Source organism: Oncorhynchus keta, chromosome 36 (assembly GCF_023373465.1).
Source record: "Oncorhynchus keta strain PuntledgeMale-10-30-2019 chromosome 36, Oket_V2, whole genome shotgun sequence".
Classification (NCBI taxonomy): Eukaryota; Metazoa; Chordata; class Actinopteri; order Salmoniformes; family Salmonidae; genus Oncorhynchus; species Oncorhynchus keta.
This window is the reverse complement of record NC_068456.1, coordinates 1,003,321-1,015,687: the sequence shown is the minus strand read 5'-3', so window position 1 is coordinate 1,015,687 and position 12,367 is coordinate 1,003,321. Positions and strand designations below refer to the sequence as shown.

Here is a 12,367-nt window from a genome sequence, read left to right as displayed (position 1 = left end):
TTTGACTTCATTTTGACTTCATTTTAAATTAATCATGTAACAATTAACTCATTAGGAATTTGGGGCACCACAAGAGCGGTTGTTTTGAGTTACCATCTCCCGAATTAAACTCTAAAAGTCTTTACCTATCACATCTATAAAACAGTCAACATATTAATCATAACCTCTTATCATATCATCATTCTGAACAGTCATAACCTCCTTGGTTCTGCAAAAACCCCAGCCTTAGGATTCAGTACTACACAAAGTGGTTTAATTATTTATTTACTAGCTAACTAAATAATAACACAGGATAACATACACACTTAATACATTAGGAAAGGTCCCTAGCGAACTGACACAACATATGGCGGCTTGTTACACAACGACTTAGAGAGGGAGGGTGAAAAAGAGACCTTTGTCTTCGATACATTTTAGAAACTATTCTCACGACTAATCACGAACCGCCGCCCATTTGGAGTAAGAAATCATGAATGTGAGTGTGAATGCCTTCCTTTGCCATTTAGCTCTGTCGGAACCAGCCCTCCTTAGGAAGGGTGATGGATTGGCCTTTTAAGCAGCATGCTTGTAAGGCTCTGATTGTCCGAAAGGGGTCGCCCCTTTCCCGTCTTGTACTGTTGTTCACTCTGGAAGATGCTCCTTGGAAGATAGGCTAGCCAGCCGTGTCGACGGTTCCTATTAGATGATGAGAGTAGTGTACTACGGTGATTTGAGAAGAGTTGTACAATAGGATGGTTTGAAGAGTAGTAGGATTGTCCCACTTAAATTCACTTTTCTAGATATTTGACTTAGGACAGCTAATCAGCCGTACCAGTGATTGTCCGAGAGGGGAGTTTTCTTCTCTCTACACCTCGTGTTGATAGTCAGAGTTCGAACCACTTTACACGGCCGCTGCAGCCTGGCGATGTTCTGGTCCCTGAGGTGAGTTAATTTTCTTCACCCCGTGAATAAACGCTTCTCATGTTAATTTCTTTACCAGACCTTTAATGCAGTTTTGTCCTCTCTGACCTCACTTGGGGCGTGGCTATTCCCTATATAGCGTACTACTTTTGACCAGGGCTCATATTGCTCTGGTCAAATGTAGTGTGCTATGTAGGGGATAGGGTGCCATTTGGGACAGAGGCTAACTAAAGCACTCCATATGAAGGAAATAACAACATGGGCAAAGCCTAATAGTACAGTCAGACAAAGGGGAAGCTATGTAAGGACTAAACCCCTGTAATGACTCATCCCCTGCACTGTCTCTCCAGGTTATATTCAAATGGCCTTGAATTACCACGGAGATTCCATAAACAACCCATAGCTCCTATCCTCTAGATCAGTGGATAGGAGCTAATATTACATAAAAAATAATCAATTATTTTGCTATTTTTTTGGGCCTTACATATAAAACCTTATTTGTTCATCATGAAGGGTGTGCTTGAAAGGATGCACAACTCTGCAATGTTGTATTGAAGAGAGTCTGTCTTACATAGACTTACACAGTCTGCCTGTATTTAGTTTTCATGCTAGCGAGGGCCAAAAATCCACTCATGTAGGTTTATTTTATTTTACCTTTATGTAACTAGGCAAGTCAGTTAAGAACACATTCTCAATAACTGCCTAGGAACAGTGGGTTCCTGTGCCTGTTCAGGGGCAGAATGACAGATTTGTACCTTGTCAGCGCGGGGATTCGATCTCGCAACCTTTCGGGTTACTAGTCCAACACTCTAACCACTAGGCTACGCTGCCGCCCCAGTATGGGGATGAGGTAGTTGGATGGGCTATTTACAGATGAGCTATGTACATGTGCAGTGATCAGTGAGCTGCGCTGACATATGGGGCTTTGGTGACACAACGGATGGCACTGTGATAGACTGCATCCAGTTTGCTGAGTAGAGTGTTGGAGGCTATTTTGTAAGTCGAGGATCGGTAGGATGGTCAGTTTTACGAGGGTATGTTTGGCAGCATGAGTGAAGGATGCTTTGTTGCGAAGCCGATTCTAGATTACATTTTGGATTGGAGATGTTTGATATGGGTCTGGAAGGAGAGTTTACAGTCTAACCAGACACCTAAGTATTTGTAGTTGTATATGGCATTGAAGCTCGTCTGGAGGTTTGTTAACAGTGTCCAAAGAAGGGTCATAGGTATACAGAATGGTGTTGTCTGCATAGAGGTGGATCAACGAATAACCAGCAGCAAGAGCGACATCATTGATATATATACAGAGTAGAGAGTCGGCCCGAGAATTGAGCCCTGTGGCACCCCCATAGAGACTGCCAGAGGTCCGGACAACAGGCCCTCCGATTTGACACATTGAACTCTATCAGAGGAGTAGTTTGTGAACCAGGCGAGACAATTTTAGGAACCAATGCTGTTGAGTCTGCCAATAAGAATGTTGCGATTGACAGGGTCGAAAGCCTTAGCCAGGTCGATGAATACGGCTGCACAGTAATGTCTCTTATCGATGGCGGTTATGATATCGTTTAGGACCTTGATCGTGGCTGAGGTGCACCCATGACCAGCTCTGAAACCAGATTGCATAGTGGAGAAGGTACGGTGGGATTCGAAATGGTCGGTCATCTGTTTAACTTGGCTTTCGAAGACCTTAGAAAGGCAGGGTAGAATATATATAGGTCTGTAGCAGTTTGGGTCGCCCCCTTTGAAGATGGGGATGACCGCGGCAGCTTTCCAATCTATGGGAATCTCAGATGATAGGAAAGAGGGGTTGAACAGGCAAGTAATAGGGGTTGCAACAATTTCGGCAGATAATTTTAGCGTTTTGGCGGTGGGTCAGTCATGGTGTGGGGTGGCATTTCTTTGGGGGGCCGCACAGCCCTCCATGTGCTCGCCAGAGGTAGCCTGACTGCCATTAGGTACCGAGGTGAGATCCTCAGACCCCTTGTGAGACCATATGCTGGTGCGGTTGGCCCTGTGTTCCTCCTAATGCAAGACAATGCTAGACCTCATGTGGCTGGAGTGTGTCAGCAGTTCCTGCAAGAGGAAGACATTGATGCTATGGACTGGCCCGCCCGTTCCCCAGACCTGAATCCAATTGAGCACATCTGGGACATCATGTCTCGCTCCATCCACCAACGCCACGTTGCACCACAGACTGTCCAGGAGTTGGCGGATGCTTTAGTCCAGGTCTGGGAGGAGATCCCTCAGGAGACCATCTGCCACCTCATCAGGAGCATGCCCAGGCGTTGTAGGGAGGTCATACAGGCACGTGGAGGCCACACACACTACTGAGCCTCATTTTGACTTGTTTTAAGGACACTACATCAAAGTTGGATCATCATGTAGTGTGGTTTTCCACTTTAATTTTGAGTGTGACTCCAAATCCAGACCTCCATGGGTTGATAAATTCATTTTCCGTTGATATTTTTTGTGTGATTTTGTTGTTAGCACATTCAACTATGTAAAGAAAAAAGTATTTAATAAGAATATTTCTTTCATTCAGATCTAGGATGTTATTTTAGTTTTCCCTTTATTTTTTGAGCAGTGTATATGTACCAAAACGTGGATCTGAATCATAGCTAATAAATATTTGTTTTTTTAAATGGCGCCAAGAAAAATTGCGCGTGAAATTTACACAATGGTAATAAATGCGGCCCCTGATGTGCTTATTTACCAAGCTGAGCATGTGGACAAGGTTGCTGCCACCTGGCGGATGGAGTGTGGAATTGTATCATAATGTATTTGTTTTTGTCCTAACACTAACCTTACCCCCCTATCACATCTCCCCAACAAAAATAAAAAATAAACAACTGTCACCACTACTTAACTTTTACACTTTTTTTCTATTTATTTTACATGAAACTTCCTTACCTGAAGAAAAATAATGTGCAGTATAAGCGCTGGAGCCCCAGTTAACCAACCTGACTTCAGAAACCCTAATCTCTGAGATAAAGCAATTCTCAAAACCAGAAACCAGTCAGAAACCTAAACCGTCAAATTCACTGCTCTACACTAATTATTTTCCTTGCAAAAGTATCTGACTTTAACAAACCACGGGACAACCTGTAACCATTCTGTTTCTTAACTGAGAGACCAACTCCATTCACTTGGACCATGGTCACAAGCCAGAAACTGCATCGAATATGTAGCCAGGGAGCGATAAGAGACATGGAGCAACCTCCATCAGGGACAAGTGAACATCGACCGCAACTTCCCGCGTAACAGAGGTTGATGCCTGCTTGAAAGAGATGCTAAGCTGCTAGCCATCAAGCTAACAAAGTTGGTACCAAATGAGTTGTCCAATGGAGCCCTCTTTGTCTGGAGAAGTAAATGAACAGTTCCAGCGCTGTAGGAGCTGTTTCTACTACTTTGTTTTGGGACAAACCGGATCACTAATTTTCAATGCGGCAATTGTTTACTTGCCGAGGACTATAGGCTTGAGGAGGCTTCCTTGATTGCGCAGGTCGCCAGCCGACGTAAGAAACTGGGGAAGACGCGGAGTGGAATGTTTACATTTTCAACGCCGGTGACTGTACGGCGTTCTCGCTTGTTGGATGCATCTACGCCTTGTCGTTATACGACTGGCCGGTGTTGCCCAGACAAACAAACAACAAAGCCTGATCCTCCTGCACCTTTGTCGCTGGGGGTGCCTGTGTCTGCGGCCGCAGTGCCTACTACTATGATTTAAAAGTCGACGTTGGCAATCTTCCATCCCTGCTCTGGATCGAGCGTGGCTTCGACGTCTGTCAGAGGCCTGCACTGGGAGCCACGTACTCAAGTTATCCTGCCTCTCGCCCATCCAAAAATGGTTCTCAGAATCCTGTGAAGCGTGGGAGTGGGTGGATTTCCTCGTCCTTCTCGCCAGCTGTGATTTTTTGTTTGGGCAGCTCCATGGTAAGATGTGAACGTTCCTTATGCAAAAACATTATCCTACCATGGAGCTTGAGTAAATGACATTACTAAGCTACTCCCGAATGTACTACATCAGGACATGGAATTCAATTCTATTGTAGTCCATGTGGGTTTTAATTACATTCAACTCTGAACAGTTGAAACTGGATTTTAAAGAGCTCAATGACTGTCTGCTAGACTCTTAACAATCATATCTGGCCTTGTGCCCTTTCTGAATCGTGGCATTAACGCGTTAGCTAGTAGTAAAAAGAAAGCAGGATTCTATGTAATTATTGCAGCTCAATGGGTGTTACTTATGTCGACAATTTCGATACCTTTTGGAAACAAAACACATTTTATTCGGAGGATGGGATCCTTCCAAGTCATTTGGGTTCCTGGATCCTTTCACAGCATTATAAGGCTGTGTTGAGACAATGACTTATCAATGACCCAAGCCCAGCTCAGTTAATACCTACCAAATTGACTCAGAATTGTCATAATGCTTCAGCAAATGTACATTACACCAGGGGCGTTTGGTAGACAATGTAATTACACTAATATATGTCCCAGTAATCATGTGCCTATGATCCAGATGTATACTATTGAGCTGGTGTGCCCTCGGAGGAAGTCCACTGTGTGCAGCTCACTATACTATATCTACTCCTGCTAAGCTTTCCAGTAAAGCAATATAAACAAGTATTCATCGCAGACGAAAAGTGCTCAAAATAGCCCATGTTAACATATGTAGCTTTATAAACCAGATTCATGAAATCAGTAATTTGCTAGTAACAGATTACATTCATATTCTATCTCTGAAACTCACTTAGGTAATACTTTTGATACAGTGGTAGCAATACAATGTTATAACATTTACAGAAAAAATAGAAATGCCAATGGGGGTGTTGCTGTTTATATTCAGAACCACATTCCTGTAAAGATTAGAGAGGATCTCATATTAAAAACTGTTGAAGTAATATGACTACAGGTTCGTCTGCCTCACCTAAAGCCCATTCTGGTGGGAAGCTGCTGTAGATTTTTAATTATTGACTAGCTTTCATCAAGCTGCCCACTCAAGAAAAAACTTCAAACTGTAACCAATGCCAGCAACCTGGTTCATTTTATCAATCGACCTACCAGGGTAGTTACAAACAGCGCAGGAATTAAATCATCAACATGTATTGATGACAGCTTATGTTGCAGAAATTTGCTTGAAAGCAGTATCCAGATCCATTGGATGTAGTGATCAAACTTATAGTAGCCACATCTAGGAAAACCAAAGTTCCAAAGGCTGGGCCTAATATAGTGTATAAGAGGTCATACAATAAGTTTTGTAGTGATTCCTATGTTGTTGATGTAAAGAATATTTGTTGGTCAGTGGTATGTAATGAGGAGCAACCAGACACTGTACTTGACACATTTATGAAATTGGTTATTCCAGTTACTAATAAGCATTCACCTATTATGACGATGGCTGTAAAAACGGTTAAATCCCCATGGATTGATGATGAATTGAAAAATTGTGTGGTTGAGAGGGATGAGGCAAAAGGAATGGCAAAGTTTGCCTGCACAACCGATTTGCAAACGTATTGCAAATTGAGAAATCATGTGAAACTGAAAAAAAAGAAGAAACTACAATATGAAACAAAGATAAATGACATGCGGATTGATATTGAAAAGCTTTGGAGCACCTTAAGTGACATTTGTGGGCAAATACCAAATTCATCTCCATCATTCATTGAATCAGATGGCTCATTAATCACAAAACCAACTGATATTGCCTTCGACTTTAATTATTTTTTTCTTTGGCAAAATTAACAAACTTTGGCATGAATTGGACAATTTTCATGTCATTGTAATCAGTACTTTTGGGTGTCAGGGAGAGTATGGAGTAAAAAGTACAATATTTTCTTTCGGAATGTAGTGAAGTAAAGGTAGCCCAAAATATAAATAGTAAAGTAATGTGCTTCACTGTCTTTAGATATTTTTGTCAGATGTTACTATGGAATACTGAAGTATAATTACAAGCATTTCATAAGTGTTAAAGGATTTTATTGACAATTACATGAAGTTGATGCAAAGAGTCAATATTTGCAGTGTTGACCCTTCTTTTTCAAGACCTCTGCAATACACCCTGGCATGCTGTCAATTAACTTCTGGGCCACATCCTGACTGATGGCAGCCCATTCTTGCATAATCAATGCTTGGAGTTTGGCAGAATTTGTAGTTTTTTGTTTGTCCACCTGCCTCTAGGATTGACCACAAGTTATCAATGGGATTAAGATCTATGGAGTTTCCTGGCCATGGACTCAAAATATCGATGTTTTGTTCCCCGAGCCACTTAGTTATCACTTTTGCCTTACGGCAAGGTGCTCCATCATGCTGGAAAAGGCATTGTTCATCACCAAACTGTTCCTGGATGGTTGGGAGAAGTTGCTCTCGGAGAAGTTGCTCTTAGGCAAATTGTGAGTGAGCCAACACCCTTGGCTGAGAAGCAACCACACACATGAATGGTCTCAGGATGCTTTACTGTTGGCATGACATAGGACTGATGGTAGCGGTCACCTTGTCTTCTCCAGACAAGCTTTTTTCCAGATGCCCCAAATGATCGGAAGGGGGATTCATCTGAGAAAATGACTTTACCCCAGTCCAATCCCTGTACCTTTTGCAGAATATCAGTCTCTCCCTAATGTTTTTCCTGGATAGAAGTGGCTTCTTTGCTGCCCTTGACACCAGGCCATCCTCCAAAATTATTTGCCTCACTGTGTGTGCAGATGCACTCACACCTGCCTGCTGCAATTCCAGAGCAAGCTCTGTACTGGTGGTGCCCCGATCCTGCAGCTGAATCAACTTTAGGAGACGGTCCTGTTGCTTGCTGGACTTTCTTGGGCGCCCTGAAGCCTTCTTCACAACAATTGAACCGCTCTCCTTGAAGTTCTTGATGATCTGGTAAATGGTTGATTTAGGTGCAATCTTACTGGCAGCAATATCCTTGCCTGTGAAAAGCAATGATGATGGCACGTGTTTCCTTGCAGGTAACCATGGTTGACAGAGGAAGAACAATGATTCCAAGCACCACCCTCCTTTTGATGCTTCCAGTCTGTTTTTCGAACTCAATCAGCATGACAGAGTGATCTCCAGCCCTGTCCTCGTCAACACTCATACGTGTTAACGAGAGAATCACTGACATGATGTCAGCTGGTCCTTTTGTGGCAGGGCTGAAATGCAGTGGAAATGTTTATTGGGATTCAGTTCCTTTGCATGGCAAAGAGGGGCTTTGCCAGTAATTGCAAAATATCTCCTCACTCTTCATGACTTTCTGGAGTATATGCAAATTGCCATCCTACAAACTGAGGCAGCAGACTTTGTGAAAATTATATTTGTGTCTTTCTCAAACTTTTGGCCACGACTGTACATGTCAGATACCACAGCGACTGTAACACTTAACAAAGAGTTGCAGTTAGTTTCAGAGTGGGTGGAAAGGTATGTTGGTCCTAAACATTTCTAAAACTAAAAACATTGTCTTTGGGACAAGTCATTCACTAAACCCTAAACTATATATTCTTATACATAATGTGGAAATTGAGAAAGTTGAGGTGACTAAACTGCTTGGAGTAACCCTGGATTGTAAACTGTCATGGTCAAATCATATTGATAGTAGCTAAGGGGAGAAGTATCTCCATAGTAAAGCACTGCTCTACCTTAACAGCACTATCAACAAGGTAGGTCCTACAGGCCCTAGTTTTGTTGCACCTGGACTACCGTTCAGTTGTGTGGTCAGGTACTACAAACAGGGATTTAGAAAATTGCAATTGCCTCTGAACAGGGCAGCACGGCTGGCCTTTGGATGTGCACAAAAAGCGTATATTAATAATGCATGTTAATCTCTCCTGGCTCAAAGTGGAGGAGAGCTTGACCTCAACCTGCAGAGAGCACACGACATCACATGCAGTGCCTTTAGAAAGTATTCACAGCCCTTGACTTTGTCCACATTTTGTTGTGTTACAGCCTACATTTGAAATGGATTGAATTTAGATTTTTGTGACTGGCCTTCACACAATACCCCATAATGTCCAAGTGGAAATGTTTGTAATTTTTTATTCATTTGAAAAAATATATATTTTTAATGTGTTGAGTGAAAAAGTCTTCAACCCCTTTGTTATGGCCAGCGTAAATGAGTTCAGGAGTTAAAATGTGCTTAACATAATAAGAACCCAATCTGTGTGACTACTGTTCCCCACACAAACCATTATCTGTAAGGTCCCTCAGACAGTGCATTTCAACCACAAAGACAAGGGAGGTTTTTCAATGCTTACCAATGGGTTAAAAAAAGATAAAAAAGCAGACATTTAATATCCCTTTGAGCATCGTGAAGTTATTAATTACACTTTGGATGGTGTATCAATACACCCAGTTACTACAAAGATGCTGGCATCCTTCCTAACTCACTTGGCAGAGAGGAAGGAAACCGCTCAGGGATTTCACCATGAGGGCTATGGTGACTTTAAAACATTTACAGAGTTTAATGGCTGTGATGGGCGAAAGAGAGTATGGAGCAACAACATTATAGTTACTCCACAATACTAACCTAATTGACACAGTGAAAAGCAGGAAGCCTGTACAGAGTACAACTATTCCAAAACGTACATGCTTTTTACAACAAGGCACAATATATGAATTTACATTTCAGCAGGACGTAACCTAAAACGCAATACCAAATCTACACTGGAGTTGCTTACCAAGAAGACGGCGAATGTTCTCGAGTGGCCGAGTTAGTTTTAACTTAAATCTATTTGAAAATATATGGCAAGACCTGAAAATGGTTGTCTACTAATGATCAACAACCATTGAACACAACCCCTAGCAATGGTGGTTGTAAACTGTAGCTTGGGAAATGGAACTGAATTATTTGTCCTTTCTGTAATGAGCTCCAAGAGGGATTGAGTCCTGCTCCTTCTAAGACGGTGAGATCTCTGTTAACCCTTTCCATCCTGTGTGTTGGTGTGTATCCAGGTCAGAGTTTGGTTTCAGGAGCAGACCCACCACCCCCATCACTGCAGCAGGAGGTACAGCTGAAGTTCCTATTGACGGGGCTACTGTCGGGGCTTCCCCTGCCCCCCTTCGCCCTGAGGATGTGCCCCCCACTGACCACCAAGAACATCAACCACTACCAGCCCCTACTGGCTGTGGGTGAGTACTGCAGATCAGTGTGACCCTGTACTTGGGATGGATTTAAATACACACACACACACACACACACACACGTCTGGATAGATGCTTGCTCATACCTCAAATCTCCCTTTAACACTTGGATGGACCCCTTTTCAAGCTAATGATCAGCCATTCTTACAACTATGAAACAGAAAGCCTATGTGTTGGAACACGGTAGCAGCTTCTTTTTATAACGACAAAATAAAAACCACCAAGACGCATGGTGAAATTATGAAACATCAGTAGCCTAAAGATCATTATAAGCATCAAGTGGCCTTGATAAATTGTTAAACTCGGCACAAAAGCAATAACGGCAAAGTTGATATGACAGCAGTCAAAAATAGTCCTATTGTCAGTTCGAGCTTATTGTGTGCATCTTCACGCAATGGCATCAGTTGGATTTCATTTAGCTGTTGACACAATTTTCGTAACTCACTTGCTTGACACACTATGAGATACCTTTGTTTGGTTGTAGTGTGTAAGTCTCCAGTTTTCTCTTCATTGTCTTCCCGTTGTCTTGTTATTCTTCAGCACTGTTGTGGAGTACAACTGGCTGTGCAGGTGCCTTATTTTGCACAGAGGGAGGAAGCTCCTGTCTCCCTTTGTTCATGGTGCCAGCCAAACTTTTTTTTTTTTTTTGCAAGCAAATTGTTTGCCAATGACAGTGAAGTGAAGAAATTGTCCATGGTGACATTTCTCCCCTTGCCAAGGTAAGATTCTACAAACCCTATCACCACATTCTCCAACACTTGCTCACTTGCTGCCCGATGTGGATATTTTCCCAGACATTGAATGTCTGTCAACATGTACAATTATGCACACTCCCACTGTGTAGCCCAATCCAAGTAGGCCAGAGTAGACTGATAAGACAGCTTTGATTCGGTAAACTAATATAGATACATACCATTTTTAAGATTATAATTAGAATGGATCAATACAATAGAATGGGCCACCCTGTTCTTTTTTCACAATTGGTGATTACATAATTATGCATTGTTCACTTCCACTCGCTCATCAACTCACCAGTTCTCCCCCTTTCTCCCCATCATACTTAACTTAAATTTATTTAATCTGTTATGTGTGAAAAAAATTTCGGTATAGTTTAGGTTCAGTTTCGTGGCATTTGTCGGGGTGATTATCAACTTAACTTTCAACTTTTGGAAGAAGGAGCGGAGCAGGCCCTACTGTTGGGAAATGGGGTCCTTCTTCTATACTAGTATTCTTTATTAGCCCAGCACCTATGTTTTTAAGAATTAGCGTACGACCACAAACTTTTCTATAGATGGTACGTCCTTTTCATACGGCACTCCAAACTGCAAGACTCCATTACGCACCGCCATTTGGTTATGGACCTGAGATGGAAAATCAAATCGAAGAGGATTTCAACCTCAGTAAGACATTAGAATTTACAACAGAAGATTATGCCCGTATTGTGATGAGACTATTTGTTTGACAATCATGTTGATCCTGTTGAAACAATGGAATCACTACAAAAGAGACTGAAACACCTATATGACAGAGACACGTATGCATCTTCACGCCGTCACTTTGAGCTACTTTTTGCGCAAGAAATTGATTCCACAAGGCCTTAGAATCCAGAGGGCACCCACAATCGGCAGAGATGATGAGAATTTCTGTGACCAGTGGTACATTTTCCACAGAATGTATACCCCTTTTCGAGCCAAATCCACCTTTTAGTCCGCCTAGAAACAGAGATCCCTCCCTAGAAACATACTGCCGATTGGTGTAAAGAGTTGTCACAGATTTTGAGTAAGAACCGGGAAGAGTAATCTCCCTCAAAGAATAGAGCATTGGATGTTTATTTTATATATATATATATATATATATATATATATATATATTCCACTTTGATAGTGCATAATAGTTAAACAAAGGTTAAATAAAATGAAAAGGGCGGAGCTGTGGTGGTGGTAAACCATGACGAGTATGTGAATGAGATGCTGCCAGCAGGAACATGGAGCGCTCCATGAAAGTCATAATATTATAATTTTTTTCTTTGTTGCATGATACCGTTACAAGAGCTAATACTCCACTCATACAGTGTAAGGAGTGGAGAAGCCCTATGCATAATACACCGGTCTACTCCTGGAGTAACTCCCTGTCAGAGAGATTGTGGCCAAATACCTGTGATCTCTCCAGAGCACAGAGAGATAAGCTCCACTCATAATAGTATTCCTGATACACTTTGTAAACCTTCTTCACTGTGGCAGTCTGCCTGTGTGATGACATGGCATATTATCCAGGGCCAATGGTTGGATTGGATTTACTCTACTCACTCCAAAACTCATGCTCTCTCCCTGTAAATGTC

The 12,367-nt window shown here is 42.1% G+C and overlaps 1 protein-coding gene across 2 annotated transcripts in view; it reads left to right on the top strand.

The window, feature by feature from the left end:
* The window catches only part of wdr11 (WD repeat domain 11), a 132,329-nt gene that overhangs the window by 45,399 nt on the left and 74,563 nt on the right, over positions 1–12,367 (top strand). For both annotated transcript variants that reach the window (XM_052498280.1, XM_052498279.1), the window contains exon 10: positions 9,841–10,017. In XM_052498280.1, coding sequence (XP_052354240.1) covers positions 9,841–10,017 — 177 coding nt within the window. The remainder of the gene's footprint in view (positions 1–9,840; positions 10,018–12,367) is intronic.